This window comes from Serpula lacrymans, assembly GCF_000218685.1.
Source record: "Serpula lacrymans var. lacrymans S7.9 unplaced genomic scaffold SERLAscaffold_2, whole genome shotgun sequence".
NCBI classification, from domain to species: domain Eukaryota; kingdom Fungi; phylum Basidiomycota; class Agaricomycetes; order Boletales; family Serpulaceae; genus Serpula; species Serpula lacrymans.
The window spans coordinates 2,685,241-2,703,765 of record NW_006763291.1 but is presented as its reverse complement, the minus strand read 5'-3'; the positions used below and the strand labels follow the sequence as shown (position 1 = coordinate 2,703,765).

Genomic DNA, 18,525 nt, shown 5'->3' with positions numbered 1-18,525 from the left:
GCCTTTGTCAGGGATAGGCTCCTACTTTGTCAATTTAGATTTTGGATGGGCCAGCTATCGGAAACTACAGAAAATTTGAATGTCATCGCTACACTTATACTGGCAGGTATTCAAGGTTTGTTCTTCTTTTCCAGTACTTCCTCAACAATTTTCTCTATAAGAGTACGCATACTCTGCCCGCCCCCACCTTCTAGCGCGGCTAGAACACTTTTTGTGACATATTTGCCAACCATATCGACCTCGATGTTAACCTTGGAACCTAGCGCTTTCTTACCAAGAGTGATTTTCTCTTGGGTGTGCTTGATGAGCATCACACCGAAGGTACGATGTGCGTCATCGACGAAAGTCAAGGTGAGTGAGGCGCCGTCGATTGTCACATATCCCTTGGGAATAAGATAAGGAAGAAGAGATGGTCTGGAAGATGTGGGCTCTTCGAGCTGAAATGTGAGACGTAACGACTCTCCATCAGGAGTGCTGTCGATAATAGTTGCGGTGGTGTCGACGTGGGCCTGTCCAATGGGGGAACGGACCGTGAGCCTCAGACTGGCGTCCCCATGAAAATACTTACTTGTACGAAATGTCCCCCAAATCTGACGTCTGCTCCCATCGCACGCTCCAGGTTCACCTGGTCACCAACTTTACGGTCACCTGCATTAAAGACCATTTAGATCTGATTTGGCACAGGATAGTCACAATTTTACACGCCTAGATCAGTCCTGTCAAGAGTCTCGTTCGCCAGCCATACTTTAAACCAACCTCCTTCTTGTTCTTTATCGAATTCAGTTACCGTCAAACAGGCTCCATTAACTGCAATAGAATCCCCCACATGACAATCGCCAAGGACCGGAGCGCTTTGCGATATAGTTAAAGCACATCCCCCTGAGTCGTGATGGACTGAAGAAATAGTTCCAAGATGCTCAATCTAATTAACTTTTAGCGTCACGATATGAAATGATTATATTTATTGAGGCGTACTAGGCCTGTGAACATTGTACCAGGGATGCTTTCTTGTTTGCTCTCGAGACTTGACTCGGAATGCGATCAACTTGAAAGTGGTAATCAAGATGTTAGACGGATCTAAGTCGGGTAAAGGCACCGGGACATTGGCTACGAGTCTAATTTTCCCAGGGCCTTGGACTTCGATCATCATTTGCTTTTGACTGCAGGTCCACTTTGAATCATTCGTCTGGTCAGATTTGGAGAAATGGCCAAACACACAGGATTGTCGTATTCCAAACAGCCCCAAAATTCCGATCCATCAAAGACTCATGTAACGAGTCGAACTCTGTGGCAATCATATAAAGGTAAAGCTCTTAAACTTTATCTTGTCCTAAATCCTTGATTCACGCGAAAGCCAGCTCTTCCAGCTCGGACTCGCCTTTACTTTTCTTTAGGGGTATGCGCTGTCGCCCTGACAGGCATCGCTGTTTCCGAACTCTTGGAACAAAACATCCCACCAGTCAATCATATTAGTGATTCTAGCAAGCCGAGAGATTCACCGTCCAGACCATGATTCAAAATAATGAACGTGTGGATAAACATGTGTAGTGCCTTCTGCAATAACATCGCGGTGGGACAAACCAAATATTCATGAGGGGTGGCTATGCAAAGAAACTGCAAGTTTGTCACAGCTATGGCTGAGGTATTGCAAAAGAGAAGATGTGTGGTTAAATGCATGGGTGGTTATTGTGAGGGTGATGTGTGAATGCTATGATGAGATGGCTGACGATGGAGGGGGCTATTTATTTCCCAAGGCAGAACCCGTTGTTCGGAGGACGAGGAGTTCTCTGGGGGAAGTACCACCAACTCTGGCTTTCGAGGAATTGAATAATGCGCCTTTTGGTCCCCGTGCTCCAAGTCGTCACTTATAAACATTTTCGATGATCGATGGTTATCGAGGTTAGGTCCAGATTTGATTTCCCAAATCCCCCTTTCCCAGTCCGGGACGAGACTTTCTTCCCCGCTCGAGTGTCCGCGACAGCACAGGAAGTCTTGCACAATTCGCCACCAGTGGTCGAAGAACATGATGGAAGAAATAATCAGGCCGACTGCTGTGACCGCGATGACAGCAACACCGACGACCTTCCATGTTTTATCATCTGTAGAAGAACCCTCAGTCAACAAGCTCGTTGCCGTTGCCGATATCGATGCGGAATTTCCCTGTGTCGGTACAAAGGTTGTAGTTTGAATAGGCTGGGATGTGGTCAATGTGTTAGCTTCGGATGTTGTATGAGGAACGTTTGAAGACGCGTCCATTGTCGTGAAGCTGGATAACACTCCGTGTGTTGCGCTTGTTGCAGTGGAGAACCCGCCAGGTCCATCGGTTCTTGAAAAGGTGTCGATGTAAGAACTAAAAGGGGCGTGTGGTGTGTGTGCTCTGGTTGTGTCAGACGTACTATCTCCAAAGAGGCCCCACACTGGCAAGTCTCGGTTGGATAGCTTTTGTGCGCCCGCGCTGAAAATTAAGGTCGGGCATCTAGGGAGCGCATAGGCGATGGTTGTGTAAGAGAACACAACGAAAGCAACGGTCTGGTACGTCTTCATGTATCTTAAAATTTGAACAAGGATCCGAGTCATTGCAACTTGGAATGTATAGAGGTTTGAGCTTATCACGTGACCGATACCATGAAGTTCAAATTCGAGCTTTACAAAGATAATACTTGCTTGCAAGCACAGTATTCATGACGCTGACGCAAAAACGTCCTGTAATACCATTGAATATACTGAGTGGTAATAAATTTTCCAACTTCTATTTCGACACGTGCATTTTCTCGCCATCGCACACTACTTCCCACTCTCTGTTCTTCTCTACCGCAGCTTCAAGTTTGCGGTATTCCTTCATTTCGTCGAGAGATATTTTTACACCCCCGCACACAATGAAAACGATCGTCTTCTTTTCATTCGTGTTTTCGCGTTTCTGATCCGGGGAGGATGCTTCGGATAGAGACGTGGGGGTGCCGGGTACCAGGCGAGAAAACAGATCGCGATTGTATGCCGCGGTGAGTGGCGTTGAGCACGCCAGCTCAACGAGAAACTTGTGGTCTTCTATAGACACAGAGCATTTAGACTGGTGAGGTGAGGCAGCTTGAACAATTAATGCACACCTGCAAATGTCTTCGCTGCCCACATACTCATCTCATCAGGAACACAGACACATTTCAACCCACCAGGCCTGTTTAGTGCCATCCTGACAACACCTGCTGAAGGCGATGTTGCCCCTAGGGACGTTGCAAGGGATGTAAGTTCGTGCATGCAGGCAAGGAGAACGTCGTGCTGTTTATCATGGACGATATCATAAGGTGCATTGGTTGTTCGAGCGGCTATGTCGTCTGGACCTGATGATGCCGCAGTAAAATTCTGTGTGTTCAGTGCGATAGAATGGTAGAAGCAGTTGGAACCGTGTGTTTCCATCGTTATAATAGGGACTTGAACATGACTTCTTAGCTTTGTTTCTGTGTCCCTGTTTCAGCCATAATACTGAATAAACTTACCGTCCTCCCAGTCGACCTGTTTGCATCCATGGATGATACCGCCCAAAAGGCCTCCGCCACCGAGACTGCAGAAGATTGCGTCTGGTTTCTTAGAGAGCTGCGCTTTAATCTCCAAGACCATAGAGCCATGTCCCTCCCAAACCAGCGGGTCATCATAAGTAGGGAGTAGCACACTGCAGAACAGAAACAACGTGGAAGATATGTATGTCACGGTTCTGGAATTAACATTAACACTTACGCGGTAGGGTCGTTCTTCATGTCTTCCCGCAGTTTTTGTAGAGCCTGTGAATAGCGTTCTCCTGCGATGATGATGTCTGCGCCATGTTTTCGTAAGAGGTTGTGCGTTTCCTGCCCTACTCCTTCTGGAAGGTAAACAGTACAGCGTACTTCAAGAGCACGAGCGGCCATTGCAGCGGCCACTCCAGCGTTTCCACTTGAAGCTATTACAAAATGCACGGAAGGTCCATGTTGTGCCTTTGCGTGCTGTGCAAAGTGGGTTACACCTCTGTATTTGAAGGATTGTGAAGGCTGCAGGTTCTACAGTAGGTTAGAATGATTGTTAGGTATTATGGACGCTGGAAACTTACCTCGAGCTTGAGGTATACTGAATGACCAATCGTTTGCGAGATATGGCTGGAGTAGACCAGAGGTGTTTCAAACCAGAGATGTTCGGGCTGTGTATTTTGTTCGGACATCTTGATTTAAGACGTGCGCCTGTAAGCATGATAACATTTAGTGAGCAAAATCATAAGATTTATATGGTTACGACTTCCTTGTGACTCACTTTTACTCCCGAGTCATCTTGTACATTCACGAGATCAGCCAGAGTAAGCTTCCCCACTTGCATCAACATGTCACCCATTAGTATCCATAATAATAAACATTTTGGCCAGAATATTAGGAGCATCAGGATGGGGCACAAAACGATGTTCAGTCATTGCTAAAGACATGACAACAAGTCATCAACCAGGGCATGAACAAGTGAACATTGTGAAAGTCGTGTCAATATTTTCAGAAGGACGAAACACATTGACCATGATTAAGGACAAACTAGCGAGAAAACTAAAAGATTACAGTGGTAAGCATTCCTGAATAGCCACAGCAAGGTAAATCCCAAAACTCATGCAACTAATTCTCGGCGAGAATGAGATCCAAAAAAAATTAAGCAAACCTAGCATGGTTTACAAGCAGCTATGTGCCAAATTCCAAGCGGATCCGTTCAACCGCAACTGGTTCTTCGTACATCCCACACGATGCGGTGTCCACTTCGCCATCCTGAAACCACAGTGCGACTGCACCAGTCACGTCCGCAATAACAGAAGAGGTACAACCATGAAGACCGACTACAACCTGAAGCTATTCAAATTCTCCACGAAGTGTTGGAGGTGCAGGGTGAAGGGTTTGTTACCCTTCCCGACCGATGTGAGCAGAGAAAAGTAACCTGATATTAGGCTACTCATTCCATAATCGAAGGACGATATGCAATGCCGATAGAATAGTTATTACGGTGGACTGTAGAATAGCCTGGACCATAATACTGAAGCCCTGGTGCAACAGAGTACGAAAAGAGTTCGAGGACTGTGCATGCTCGTGAATGAAGACATGGAGTCTTATCCGTGACAAGCCTAGAGGGACACGAGCATCCGTGCGCTGTGATAGTTTTGTTGAGAAAGCATTGACGCGCTTTTATGTGCTGCTGGATTGAGTATGCGCTTGTTTGGCTCTAACGCGTCGACCTAAACAGCAAACCTGGTTTTTCAGGTTTCATGCTCTTTTGGAACAATGGCCCGTTTCAGTGCCAATGTGAGCGACAGCAGCGACGACGAAGACAACCTTTACACAGCTGGAAACACGAACAAGTCCTCTTCCAGGTATGCGGTGAAAAGCAAAGCAAGGGCTCGTGATTCGGAGGAGTCAGAGGAGAGTGAAGACGACGAAATGCTCGAGGATGAGGACGAAGATGAGGATGAGGATGAAGACACAGAGGACGGATCGTCAGTCTCGGGCTCATCCAACATGCACGAAGAAGAACTTGTCGTTTCGCGTTCACGCAGCTCTAGCAAGCAAAACAGAAACGCGCTCGTCGAAGACTCGGACGGCGAATACCGCTACGCTCATGAAGTCAACGGTCGCACTCGGTCTCCCACTTCATCAAGGTCAGACTCTGAATCAGATTCTGATTCCCCGTCTGCTCCACGCCACGAAAGCTCTGCTGTTATTCCATGGGCTAGACATGTAGGTGTGGACGCTCAAAAGATGCATGTCATGCAGACCTCGCTGTTTCGCATGCCAGAGGAGGCAGCTGCACTCAAGGCCATGAATCGTCCTGCACGCTTACGATTTCAACTCTCACCATCAGTAAGCCGCAAACACAGCCGGGATTCGGAAGGAGACGGGCTGCGAATCGATCCTCGAGAAGTATGCATCAGTACAACTACAACTTTTCTTGCTTCCTGACCGTTGCGATTACATAGAGGGCTTCTTTTGCGCACGATATAGATCCTCTCCCTTTTCGTCCCACACGAAAATATTCTAGAGTGGAGAGCTCGGCATCATCAGTGGTGGGCAACGAGAATGCTCTGGCTGATGCTGGTTTAACCTTAGGTCGCTCTTTCCGCTCAGGCTGGGGTCCAAAAGGCGCACTTGTTCATCTGGGTCATTTGTGTGGCCCTGACAGCCAGCTGTGAGTGTCGAATAGCAGCTTCTTGAGGTGTATTTGTTGACCCTCTTATAGAGAAATATCAGCCAACACATCGGCTATTTCTAAAACTTCAGTGCCATTATTCCATGGATCAGCAGACGAGTCTACTAGTCGGATATCGCGGCTGCTACAATACCACCTTAGCAGTACAGTCATTGCTCGGGATGAGTATGATATTCCATTCGCTGACCCATCGAGTGACATGTGCTTCGCTTCTCTCGCATCACTTTACCCACCCACCGATCACTCCTACGAAGCTTCCCTTTTCCGACTTGGGCACGCTCTATTTGACCAACTGGATCTTCGAGTAGGGACAGAGCTTACTGCTGACGTCCGAAATCGCATAACTTCCATTCGCCGCAAGGTGGCATTGTCCGCCTGGTTGGAAGAGGCCGTAACACCTTCAGTAGATGCCGAGATCAAGCGCCAGACGTCAGCAAATTCTGCAGCCCTCGTTTATACCCATTTGACGGGAAATCAGATAGAAAAAGCCTGTGATGTTGCCATGGATGGTGGTAATGTCAAGTTGGCGATCTTGATCTCACAAGCCTCAGGTGACTTCGAGTTTAGAGAGGATTTGCGGGAACAGTTGCAAGTATGGCGGGAGCAACGTATAGATGTTCACGTCGACGAGAACGTACGGAGAATATATGCGCTGCTAGCAGGAATATTAGATGTAGTAGAAGGATCGAAAGGGAGCAGTCTCGAGCGATGCATAGACGTTGATCCGATCAGTGGACTCGATTGGAAACGTGCATTTGGATTGCACCTGTGGTTCTCCGAGCCGATGGATGCCCCTATAGCCAAAGTATTCGAATCATACGAACGCTCTTTGAAGGAATCGCCCGCACGGGTGGCAAGCCCATATCCCTGGTATCTACAAAATCAATCACAGCACGCACGCGGCCACCCATCTCCTATATCCCCATCCTCAGCGCACCCAGATGCTCTATTTTCGATGATCAGGTTGCACGCACAGCCATCGTGCTCCCTCTCACAGGTGCTTGCACCACTCTCTTTCGGCCCGTCACCCATGGATTACTCTCTACCTTGGCACATGTATATTGTCCTTTCCCGCTGTATGCGCGTACGTGATTTCTCAGATCGAAGTGGGGTACACAGGGATTCGATGAGCGGCGATGAGGACGACGAAGTACGCCTAGAAGGGCATAGCCCCAGTGCAGATCTCTTAGCGAGTAGTTACGCACAGCAGCTCGAGCAGTTAGGTATGTTACAGGAGGCAATATTCGTCCTACTGCATATCGAAGGACCCACTGGGTTGGTAATTTTGTTTTTTAACTGTTTTCTCTTGAATAACTGGTTGCTGTGTAGGAGAGAAAAGGCGATCAAGGATCTACTCTCGCGATCAGCCGAGAAGTTGGATGAGTGGATGACACTGGGCGTGCTCGGTAGCTTAAAGATTCCCCTGTCGTGGGTGAACGAAGCAAAGGTAGCCCACTTACATTTACTAAACGTTACCTGTGCTGACGTGTGTTGTTCCAGGCGCTGTATGCAATTCATAACAGAAAAATATTTGAAGCATACGAACTGTATATCGCAGCCGGTCTTTTCCAGGCAGCGCATGATCTCGCTGTCACTGAGCTTGCACCAGAAGCCATTATCCGTCAAGACTTCGATCTCCTCAAATCATTGTTTGCCAAAATGGTCAACAAATCCATCGATGGATGGCATCTACGGGGCAAGGTAGTAACCAAACATATATTTCTCCTGGCAATGATTATTGACTACTCGTGCTCTAGGCATTTGTTGACTATGCACATGCAATGACTCGTCTTCCTGAGCTACACGAACACTTGAGTGATCATACAGCCATCCCGGATGCATCTCAAGAGCTCGAGCTGGACGAACTTTCGCGCAGCATACCCAAGCTTATTGGCATTTTACCCGACGTTCTATGTAGCCCATTGGATCCACGTCATAAAGTGGCTCTTGCCGAAATGATATCTGGTCTTACCTCCATGCTTGATCTAGTGAAACCTCTAGCCTTGGTATGTGTCTATTGGCTCTGCTTGCGATTTCCTGTCCCATTCATACATTGTGATTACAGTCACAACCGCATTTCCGGCTAATAGTGGCTGACGAGACTACCAAATTACGCCACCTTCATACGACTGCGTATGATCGATTCTTGAAGTCTATTCAAGTCTCGTAACTATAAAAAAAGCAGTATTTATTAGCGCTGTTCTTTACACTTGTTTATAGCTATCTGTATCTCGCAGTATCAGGACCCCAACAGCTCGGATACCTTGGATGTCTAATTTTAGGCCTGTACTGCAGTTTAGCATATTTTAAAATCTACGTTACGGGAAACAATGAATCTTCTTCGACAGAAGACGACGATCCAACCATTTTTTGATGTGATCTTTACAACTTTGAGATGAAGTGGTTCACGAACATTGTCCTTTTGTGTAGCTGACAAGTTGGACCTTGAATGGATGACGATGCCAGAGGGCACCATGCCAATGCTCTCCGATCGCCCTGTCAATAACATAGCAGTGAACTGCCAGAAAACTATTATGAAGAAATAGATGCCCAAGATCAGATCGTTGCTTTACTACACTTGCCTTATACGGTATCCCCGAAAAAATCTAATACGCAAGTGACTGACACAATGAACGTACTGAACAATCGTAAGACTTCTATTGGTATGGATGGCAAAGCAGTGTAGAGCCTAGGCAGATTGCAATGAGACGGTCAAAGTGAAATAATGTGGTGCTGTGTTGCAATACTATAAATAATGTAGAGTCCTACGTCACAAATCTAAAAAGGAATATATCGATACAGTAGTGGTACCAGTACACAAAACCGCCAGCGGCCGGTTACCCTAAAAACACCGTTTTACCCCATATATTACTGTAGCTCAGGGAGCATTTAATCTATGTTCCTGCCACACTGCAGCAAAATAGTTGCCACGACACAGATTTCCAACAGCTTAAACTGTATAGCTTGCGGCGTCATCTCCAGGATGACATCATTGTAAGACTTGGAAATTCTGGCCAAAGGAGAAGTGGAAGAACCCGAGGTATATAGCTGAAGGAAATGACAAAGTCAGCAACTCGAGACCTGTTCCTTGCGGAGATGTTAACGTACACAAATAAAGCGATCATTGGGAGCCCAATAATAGTTAATACCATGTGCACCCATAAGTCGGTGTCTGGACGAGAAGCTTGTCAGCCCGCAAGAACGCGATGATCGGCACTGACGACTAACCTCTGATCGCTAGAAAGTCTCAGCCAGTTGCGAATAGGTTGTTTTGCGACTGCGCCGCGCGCTTCAACCAGTGGGTGACTTTGCCATTCCACTAACGCGACGTTTGCGCCGGCGGCGTCTTTCAGCTGGGTATATCCTGGCAAAGACGAATCGGTGATAACATAGAATACAGGTTGGCTGCGAGGGCCCATGACCTGACAATTAAGTATGGTAGGGTTGAAGGAGGAAAATCTGAATGTGATGAGGTCGCGGATCGGGATATCGAGAGAAGGAGCGTTGGGGTAAGGGAGTGCGCCGAATATCGATGGGGGCGGCACGCTAGAGTCCCAGGAGCCGTTAGAAGAAGGGGCGTTGCCTGAACGCCATGAGCCTTGAGTGAATGGGTTGTTGGCTGGGAACATTATAAATATAAAAAAGGAATTAAACAGGTAAGAAGGTAGAGGAGGAAGCTTGGGGTTTTCTTGGATATTTCAGATGAAGTTCGTCAGCATGGCGTCGAGGTTAATATACCGTAGAGGGAGACCAGCCAGAGCAGTGACCTTTGTAAACGTAGTGGAGTCACATCGGCAGTAAAATATCGCGAGGCTGAGCGCTGTATAGTCGAAGACGCAGTACGCGAGGTAACTTGTTAGACGGACATCTCGGTTCAAAAAGCAGGTATCGATGCAATGGCTCACCCAATTGTAAGGGAATAGCATCTGATAATAGACACGGTCAAGATAAAAGTGACGAACAAGAAGAAACTCTGTAGTAAACTGTACTGGTACAGGCGCCGTCGGTGCCCGTGGCCAACTGCTTGACAAAATCGAGTCTTCAGGGGAAGCAAGGCACAGGAAGATCGCCCGAGACGGCCCGCAGTAGGAGGATGGATGTCATCAGCGGTGCATTGGATTGAACTCAGCGCTATGTGCAATAAGTAAATGTATTTGCCAGTTATTTGCCTAGAACCAGATGATGTCAAGCGAGAAGCTGTGCCGTAGTCTTTCTGTCTTCGCGACATACATTGCCCACAAAAGAGAGCATAGCCTCTAAAAGGGCCGTGTGATGGCGGGGCACAATACATATTGACCTCGACATGATACTGCGTACACCGGTGGGGAAGGGCTCTAGGGAATGCTGAGCGCTATCGACTCAGCGGAGATGGCAGGAGTGAGACAGAGTATTACCTTTACAGGAGCGTCCATCTGGCAGATTGGGCGGTGTGTATCCAGCTCAATTGTCCGCGTTAATGATCTGTGAGACAATATGTCTCCACTGCAGGTCCATTCTGGCAACTTGCGACGTTTCAAGCAAACGCACGTCTGACGAAACCCACTCCAAGAAGTCAGATAGCGGTATTGCGGCTGAACAAAATCGGAAAGTCCACCGAAAACATCAATGCGCTGCAGTATGCACAAACTTCTACATGTCAGAGAGGCAGTGCTACACTGCCGTTAACCTTGACTCCCAAGTCCGCGATCCCACACGCGCCAGCACACTACTCATTTACGTACTTGAATCTTGCCATCTCACAACTTGATGTGATGGTTCGGTTCGTTTGCATTATCGGGACCTAGATGGACCTTTGTCTCAGATCTCAACAACCAAAATAATAGATTAAGCCAGTGCTCGCTCTTATTGCCTGACAAAAAGAAGAAGGGGATGTACTAGAACAGACACATGCAATGATAGAAAAAACACTGATACACATCATCATCATACAGCCAACCGATACAACTCGTATGCACCAATCACAAAACTGCAAGTTTGGTGTACTTCATATTACATGGCGTATCTGTGGATACCAATCACAATTAACACCAATCAACAAGGCTTGATGAAATCATACATACTTCCTTGTCCACTCCCTGGCGGTAGCCTCATACCTAGTGCGATCAGTCTTGTACAGATGTGCGATATCAGGTACCAGAGGATCATCGGGGTTAGGGTCTGTGAGCATCGAACAGATCGAAAGTAGAACTGTTGCCAAGGAGAAATCAATGATTCTCCTAATGAATTCCTGTGAGAACAAAACGAACCTTTCGATATAGTCAGTGCAGGAGACCACTGGTCCCTGAGAATGTCAAGACAGATCGATCCATTCGCGTTGATGTTTGGGTGGTAGATCTTCGTCGTAAAGCTGACTTTGGGAGGCTTGAATGGGTAATCCGTTGGGAACGTGATGGAGAGGAAAAAGACACCGCCTGCATATGGTGAATCACCCTTGAACGGCGGCTTTAGCAAAATACCGATATCAGAGTCAAATTACTCACCGGCCCCATAATCGTCGCTTGCCACTGGAACATATTATCGCCAGTAGGGCCGGCACTGCAGGATGAGGGTGGATCACGCCCGAGATCTTGCAATTCCTAGCGAAACGAGTGGTTAGAGAGGCGACTACCATCAAAAGAAAGACGCCCGAAGAAGCGCCACTGGCATCGCTCTGGGAGCCAGTAGGAAAAGTCGACAAGTACCTTGTTAATGCGTTTGAGAGCCATTGTGATACAATTGTCTAGTAGACTAAAGACTTGACTGTTGTGCAAGTAAGCGATGCAAGAAGATCAGTACAAATCGTATGCGATCGGATACGATGACAGAGATGCAACCAGGACGCCAGTGCAAGAATACAGATGTGAGTGCAACGGTTATTATCGATAGAGAAAAGCAGGGGTTGTGAGTGAGAAGCTGGTGATGATGTTTATGAAGGGACTTACAATGAGGTTTCTGGGGCGATGGACTGGCGGATCGACGAGCAAGATGGTGGTGGAAAGCCAAGGGACTCGATCCTGGCGATTGTGTTTTTGGATGTTTGTAAGCTGTTTGGTCTCGACAACAACAGCACAGGTTTGGTAAGGATCTCTGCATTTAGCCTTCAAAGCTTCACTCTTCCCTTTTCCGTTCCCGCTCGTCTATTCTCTTATCTTTTCTGTCGCAGATACAAGACAAGATAGACAACATCAATAACAGAATAATTGTCCAATGCATCTACCTTTCTCTAGCCTTTTACGTTATTCCTCGTCGACCTGCACAGGCCATCCGAGCCCCTCAAAGGGGATGGTGATTATAACGAAAACTGAAATATGAGTGCAATATCGATAAGACGCTCGGAAATATTTTACATTCTTCGGCGCTCCCCACTGGCAGTTAGCTTGACGATGAGACGCCGGGTGTAGTCCACCCCGAGCCACGGCCTAACCGCCACCATGGTTTGACGTCTGACATTGACATCTTCGTCGTCGGCGACGCCTCTTTCGTACAACTATCCGTCCAAGAACATAGCTCCTACTGTAATGTTTCAATGATTCTTACTCTTCAGCGTGACAGTTGATGTTGGGCTTGAAACATTCATGTTCGTAAGGATGTAGAGTGAAACAGTGATCACGTTTACTATTTTGCAATGTACACTGGGGACCTTCAAGCCCGGTAGTATATGTAACTCGAACATAAACTAACCACTGAAAGCTTTCAGGGTTGTGAACAACCCAGAACCCAATGCATCCGATGCAGCTACCGCAATAGCTATACATTCCGTCTGTCTTATTTCCAAAGCTTAGAAGCGCTAGACAGGTCGTCACATACGGCTACCCAATTCATGTCATCAGCAATTCAGACAAACACTCAATAAGAAACACTCAACTGTTTTTCAGTCACACTCATGCTCGCTGTCCCTCGATATTGTTTTTCAGTAGATTAAGTGGCCTTTAATAGGATTAAAAGAAATTTACATGTACTCCCGAACATCCAGGTTATCCAATCGAGTATCCCTAAATCAGTATATCTTCAACACCAACAACTGCGCTCCCTCCGAGTAGTCCACTAATCGATAAAAGAGACATACCTAAGATAGAAATTTGTATCATGTATATTCACTCCTCGTCCTCGTCGTCACTAATGATAAGAATACTATTCTGACAAGATTCGGGCCAGGAAAAGCTACGCGATTTGATGGTTTCGGTCGAACTCGTGCCAAGTTCCAAAATACTGGAAACCACTTAGCGTTTCTCACATCCCAAGAAAATATATCCTCAACACGCACCGATTTAAATCTCGTATGGCACTCCCTATTCTATCCTTCTCTTGCTTATTCTGTGCCCGCTCAAACTGGGCCATTAACGCTTTGCTTTCTGATATGTACTCTGTAAGCCTCTGTTGTCTAAGAGCCAACTGAGACTTGGCATCGGATGGAGGGATTCGCGGGGCGGGAGCCTTGATAGTTTGAATGGTTTCAGTGATGAATGATACGGCTAGATCATCCATGGAGGGCGAGAAAGGTATCGCAGAGGCAGGTTTCACGGAAGATGAAATCGCTCCCACTGTTTTGGTCACAGTTTCAACTCTGGTGGTTGTTAACATCGGGGGAGTGACAGCTACCGCTGGTGTGGGTGAAACCGGGGGATCATAGGGGGTGGGGGGTGGTTGTGGATTGACGATATTAAGCCTGTTTTTCTTGCTTTCCAAAACTAAGCGGCGTAGATTTTTCTCCATAGCCACTTTGTCAACCCCCTCAGGTTTAGCGGGGGCAGAAACATCGACCGGCAGTGAGGACGGAGGTAGGTTGGGCGTAGGGGATGGTGACTTCTTAGGGTCTTGAAGGTGTGTGAGGTCCGCTTTCGTGCGTGCAATTTTCTCTTCTAGCTCCCGCTGGCGTTCTATAAGCGAATCTTTGATTGAACTCGAAGCCAAAGCTGCAAATTTGGAAGACTGAGAATGCATCGAATCGACGGATGAAGTGGGTAGAGTGGAGGATGATGAATCAGAGAAGGACGTCGATGTATTGGGGGAAACGCTGGCGGAGGTGAGGACAGCGGGCGTGGTTATTATAGACAACGGAGAAGCCACTAGTGGCAGAGGTGCTTGTGAGCGATCCCCTTTCACTGAAAGAGGTATAATAGTAGAATGTGTGCTTTTATCAAGGGCCTCTGAGGCATCGTGGTGGCCTTGAAGCGCACATTCTTCGTTATGAGATGCAATAGGGCTCAAAGCAATCTCCATATCATCGATATATGCTATCTCGCGCGCACTTGTGGGAGACATTTCCATGTCATCCCCGTCGCCTTGCGCCTCTGGGAGCTCCGTCGTCACATGCAGGTCATTTCTTGAAAGCACGTCGGAGACACGAGAACGGCCTTCGCTCGCTTTAGTGCCGCCGACTAAAATAGCATTGCTGGCATCGTGGCACTCTTCATTGAGTGAGGATGCTTTATCATCGTCATCCACCAAAGAAGGTGTGTCGAGTCTATCATCGTCAGACTTTGCAAGAAAAACCTGTGACGCAAACGACTTGATTTTTGATTTGGCACGGCGAATCTTGGAGCCTTGAGTTCCTAGCACAGTGCATGAACTCTCTCCGATCGTGTGTTGTTGTCTCTCCCGTTCCATCTGCGCAAGATCTCTTTCGATTTGAGCTTTGATTTTGGCGTTCGACTTCTTCTGTGCCTTGCTGGGCTTCGGAGGGGGTATTTCTTTCTCCTCATCCACTTCGCCTTCCTCCATTTCACGCACGGTTTTACTAGATCCTATCCCAGAAGATCTGTACCACCACAGCTGTATGGCGCTCTTCCCTTTATTCTTCATCTTTCTGCTGGAAAATACTCTTTGCGCCAACTCAGGCGTCTCCAGTTGCATGATGGCTTTTGCGCGCGCGCCGTCAACCTGCACGCATGGCGATTTGGAGCCTAGGTTCCCCAACCAGGTACGTATGAAATCCAGAGTCCGAAAATTCTTGGGAATCTGTTCCATCACAAGCGTACGGGCATGATGGGGTGTAAAAGAGAGGGGGAGTTCGAAGATGCCATGACGGCAATGTGGATCAGAGTTCCATGACATGCCAATCTGTTCGATGATTTTCTTCTTTTTACGTGAAGATTCGGGGATTGGAGGAGCAGGGAGGGCATGCTGGGAAGGAGGCTCGTTCGGAATAACCTGTGCAAGTTGGCCGACGGATCGCGCCCCCGCTCCGTTGAATGATGGGCCTGCTTGAGCAGGCCATGGTGGGGGGAATGGTACCATGGGCTGCATAGGTAATATCCCATATCGGAATGGCAATCGGTCAGAACCCAACGGCGCTCCATACAGCGCCTGGTTTTGTTGTAAAGCCAAGGGGTCTTGGGACAATATTGAAGAGACAGCAGGGAACATGGATTGTCCCAAACGAGGACGTTGAGAAAAGGATGTATCTGGGCGCTGGGGGAGAGTTAGGTCTAGGGGTGGGCTGATGGGCGTGGTTGGGAGTGGAATAGACGATGTCTGACGTTCTAGCTCCCTCCGTTTTTTCTTTAGAGCTCTTCGTACACTTTTATCTTCTACTTCAGGTGGTTTAAATCCTACTCCACCCTCATTTCGTTTCCGTTTCAAGGTGAGGCCAAGTGGCTGGATTTCGCCTGGAGCAACTTCGGGTGACCGTAAAAATTCGGGGTATGGTTTACTCACCGTCAAGTCCACGCCCAAGACCATGACCTGGCGAATAGCCCATTCCTAGCAGCATCTTATAACCTATGTTGCCTGCGTACTCGGATGTTGCGCCTGAGCTTGTATTCTTGTATTCTTGGGTAATGACCTCTGCGTGTACCCGTGTTATTTGCAATTGCTGTTCTACGATGGTTTCTTCCTCCTCGTCATCAGATATTATGATAGGTGAGCTTTTGGAACCAACACCTTGTGCTGTCATCAACAGAATTGGGGTAAGTAAAGTCAAGGATATGAAGAAACTGCAATGTCCCTTTCCTGTCAACCTGCCTCAAGGGAAAGCCTGAGCGTGGACATGCGGCATCATAAATCGAAGTCCGCATCAAAAAAAGCCATTCATACCCCTAGGGTTAAGGTTTACCTGCCATGCTCAACAAAGGCTTGTGCATATATGTATACAAGTTGTATACAGGGGAATGTTATCCATACAATCCTGTTAGTTTCCGTTTTATAGAACATTTCTGGCAGTATGCTGGTACATCGCAGGAAATGATGCTCCGATGTCAAAGGCACTGTGGCACAAGAGTCGGAGGCACATGGTAAACGTTTGTGAAGATTTTCTGATTGCGCAATACGTGCTGCCAAGTGAGGAGAGGATGGAATGTTCTACTTAGGGCTTTCCGTGCTCTTGCCTCTCTGAATCAAGCCAACGCTGACAATGACTCCGTCCGCAAGCACGTCGGCCACCTTACGCCCTTCCTTGGCTTGATGCTCGGCTTGCTTGATAAACTCTGCCTTGACAGTTTTTGCGCGCGCAACCTAATAGAAAGAGGGGCCGCGAAGAGGTTACACCGTGTGGTCTCATCCAGGCTGTACAGGCAAACACACCTCTTTCGTGTGGTGCAAGCACTCTAGGTAGTCATCGGCCTGCAGGCGACATTGGCTAGGGGTATCTGCTTCTGCATAGCACTGGATTGATTATCCGTCAAATGAAAGAACAAGGAAGTTTTCACTGCTTTATAATTACTTTCGAGAATTCTTGCCAGTAGGCAAAGCACCGTGAGCGGCCTTGCAGCTCCGTGTCAGCACAGGTAAAGTTCAGATAAATGCATTGCACGCACCTCCCGTGTAGCTAAATCCTGACTTTAGACATGACAATCAGCTGAATGGACAAATAAGAAAACAAAAAAAATACAACATACGGCCATGAGAGGGTAAACGTTGTATACGAGTGTGACAAGAATGGTAGCGTTTGTCACACAGCCTGGGTTGTACATATGACACAGCCACTGCACTAGACTATCAGAACAGCACTAAAGACATCCGCATACGAGATCGCATAGCAAATTTCCCATTGTCCCTGCTTCGAGACGTAACAAAAACAACCAAAGCATGGCAGATCAAGCGGAGCTCGTGTTTGTGAAAAGCTTTATAAACACCATCTCTTCCCATCCCGTCAGATACGTGGACGATTATCAGCAACCTCCTCAGAGCACTCTCAAGAAAGTCCCCGTTCTCTCGGTGGGTTCACCCTTTCCTCATATCTCGTATATAGCTGACCTTGCAGTGTTTGCTATAGATCGACGTTCCACCTGTCCCCGAGCGCAAGGTCAAAGCCCCATTTCCCTCTGGTATGTACCCTATGTTGACGCGATAGGCCATCGCCTTATCTTTGCAATCTGTGCTTTTAGTTGAAGCTATCAGTGTCACTTTCAAGTCGCTTAAACCACCGCAATCGTTCACGCTCTCTGTCCAGCCAACGGACACCATATCAGATATAAAGGCTCAGCTTGCCTCTCAGCCCCGAGCACCACCTGCCGACGCCCAACGTCTTCTCATCAAAGGCAAAGTGCTAGCTGACGCCAAGCTCTTGAAGGAATATACCGTTAAGGAGGGAGATACCGTCAATTTGATGATCAAGCCTGGCTTTGATTGGGATCCTTCAAAAGCACCATCGCCACCGCCGTCTCTTGAAATGAAACCAGTAACACCACCCTCAGAGTCCTCAATGTCCGATGCAAATCTTAAACCAGGGCGCAGGCACCAGCGTATACCTTCTGTCGTCTTGTCTCCTTCACCATCCATGGTATCGTTAGAATCTGAGAAGCCTCAGGATATCAATTTAACATTGGACACGTCGTCCATTCCCACGGCTTCAATGTCGAATGCTACACGTTCGACATACCAAACAACTATTTCGCAACCGCCGTTCTGGGACCGCCTGTATTCTTTCCTCAGGTAAGCCCGATCGATGTGGCATACTTGAATTCTCATATACTGACATATCTCCAGGACGGAGTTTGCTGCGGATGGGGATGCACTGACTGCTTTCGAAGATTTCCTTCGAGCAAGCAAAGGAGGCTTGACTGCTAGTGAAATAGCCAAGATTCGTGACCACGTAGGCGTTGTGGGGATGGCGGGCACTTGATTTGAATGGGTGGTTCTAGGGTTTTATTGAAGGTTTCCACGTGGCTTTAAGTTCTTGCTCTCCCATGCGATCGTTATCGCTAAGTAAACTACAGCAGGTTTTGGTGTTATACTTACAAGGTTAATTCGATTGTACTACTATAGACTGCGACGTCGCTATAAGGCGCGTCAAATCCCATTTTATTGGTATCTGATGATTCCCAAGACGAACGCAAGCTCATGATCCAATGCTATCCAGTCATCAAGGCCGACATCTGAATCAGCTTGACGTTAGTTGCGATCATATCGTGA

The 18,525-nt window shown here is 47.5% G+C and overlaps 11 protein-coding genes across 11 annotated transcripts; 3 read left to right on the top strand and 8 right to left on the bottom strand.

Annotated features, from left to right (window-relative positions):
- Positions 1–11: 11 nt before the first annotated feature.
- SERLADRAFT_458059 (uncharacterized protein) lies at positions 12–1,073 on the bottom strand (the record flags this gene model as incomplete). The annotated part of the gene is made up of 4 exons (XM_007313972.1): positions 12–509; positions 569–648; positions 706–922; positions 976–1,073. The coding sequence occupies 4 exons, from the start codon at positions 988–990 to the stop codon at positions 111–113; spliced, it is 711 nt and encodes a 236-aa protein (XP_007314034.1).
- Positions 1,074–1,496: 423 nt separating this feature from the next.
- SERLADRAFT_458057 (uncharacterized protein) lies at positions 1,497–2,019 on the bottom strand (the record flags this gene model as incomplete). The annotated part of the gene is made up of 1 exon (XM_007313971.1): positions 1,497–2,019. One exon carries the CDS (start codon positions 1,873–1,875, stop codon positions 1,684–1,686), a length of 192 nt encoding a protein of 63 aa, XP_007314033.1.
- Positions 2,020–2,749: 730 nt separating this feature from the next.
- SERLADRAFT_433748 (uncharacterized protein) lies at positions 2,750–4,186 on the bottom strand (the record flags this gene model as incomplete). Its single annotated transcript, XM_007313970.1, has 5 exons — positions 2,750–3,045; positions 3,105–3,452; positions 3,492–3,664; positions 3,730–4,028; positions 4,079–4,186. 5 exons carry the CDS (start codon positions 4,184–4,186, stop codon positions 2,750–2,752), a joined length of 1,224 nt encoding a protein of 407 aa, XP_007314032.1.
- A 460-nt stretch (positions 4,187–4,646) lies between these two features.
- Positions 4,647–5,173, top strand: SERLADRAFT_458056 (uncharacterized protein; the record flags this gene model as incomplete). The annotated part of the gene is made up of 1 exon (XM_007313969.1): positions 4,647–5,173. One exon carries the CDS (start codon positions 4,668–4,670, stop codon positions 4,929–4,931), a length of 264 nt encoding a protein of 87 aa, XP_007314031.1.
- A 100-nt stretch (positions 5,174–5,273) lies between these two features.
- SERLADRAFT_433747 (uncharacterized protein) lies at positions 5,274–8,569 on the top strand (the record flags this gene model as incomplete). The annotated part of the gene is made up of 8 exons (XM_007313968.1): positions 5,274–5,909; positions 5,966–6,174; positions 6,226–7,470; positions 7,525–7,642; positions 7,696–7,896; positions 7,953–8,201; positions 8,261–8,361; positions 8,416–8,569. 8 exons carry the CDS (start codon positions 5,274–5,276, stop codon positions 8,567–8,569), a joined length of 2,913 nt encoding a protein of 970 aa, XP_007314030.1.
- Positions 8,570–8,909: 340 nt separating this feature from the next.
- On the bottom strand, positions 8,910–10,841 carry SERLADRAFT_458051 (uncharacterized protein; the record flags this gene model as incomplete). Its single annotated transcript, XM_007313967.1, has 5 exons — positions 8,910–9,243; positions 9,304–9,367; positions 9,424–10,015; positions 10,101–10,539; positions 10,590–10,841. 3 exons carry the CDS (start codon positions 9,822–9,824, stop codon positions 9,085–9,087), a joined length of 624 nt encoding a protein of 207 aa, XP_007314029.1.
- A 151-nt stretch (positions 10,842–10,992) lies between these two features.
- SERLADRAFT_379210 (uncharacterized protein) lies at positions 10,993–12,187 on the bottom strand (the record flags this gene model as incomplete). The annotated part of the gene is made up of 6 exons (XM_007313966.1): positions 10,993–11,197; positions 11,256–11,382; positions 11,442–11,625; positions 11,676–11,771; positions 11,877–11,934; positions 12,117–12,187. The coding sequence occupies 5 exons, from the start codon at positions 11,898–11,900 to the stop codon at positions 11,185–11,187; spliced, it is 444 nt and encodes a 147-aa protein (XP_007314028.1).
- A 580-nt stretch (positions 12,188–12,767) lies between these two features.
- Positions 12,768–13,757, bottom strand: SERLADRAFT_458043 (uncharacterized protein; the record flags this gene model as incomplete). Its single annotated transcript, XM_007313965.1, has 2 exons — positions 12,768–12,983; positions 13,040–13,757. A coding segment is annotated over one exon (353 nt), but the record flags the coding sequence as incomplete, so codon positions are not given.
- Positions 13,758–15,750: 1,993 nt separating this feature from the next.
- On the bottom strand, positions 15,751–16,170 carry SERLADRAFT_458042 (uncharacterized protein; the record flags this gene model as incomplete). Its single annotated transcript, XM_007313964.1, has 1 exon — positions 15,751–16,170. One exon carries the CDS (start codon positions 16,067–16,069, stop codon positions 15,824–15,826), a length of 246 nt encoding a protein of 81 aa, XP_007314026.1.
- A 133-nt stretch (positions 16,171–16,303) lies between these two features.
- Positions 16,304–17,045, bottom strand: SERLADRAFT_458040 (uncharacterized protein; the record flags this gene model as incomplete). Its single annotated transcript, XM_007313963.1, has 5 exons — positions 16,304–16,626; positions 16,696–16,776; positions 16,835–16,875; positions 16,929–16,950; positions 17,010–17,045. The coding sequence occupies 5 exons, from the start codon at positions 17,013–17,015 to the stop codon at positions 16,474–16,476; spliced, it is 303 nt and encodes a 100-aa protein (XP_007314025.1).
- A 66-nt stretch (positions 17,046–17,111) lies between these two features.
- Positions 17,112–18,438, top strand: SERLADRAFT_458039 (uncharacterized protein; the record flags this gene model as incomplete). Its single annotated transcript, XM_007313962.1, has 4 exons — positions 17,112–17,328; positions 17,387–17,438; positions 17,499–18,045; positions 18,100–18,438. The coding sequence occupies 4 exons, from the start codon at positions 17,200–17,202 to the stop codon at positions 18,233–18,235; spliced, it is 864 nt and encodes a 287-aa protein (XP_007314024.1).
- Between the last annotated feature and the right edge of the window lie 87 nt (positions 18,439–18,525).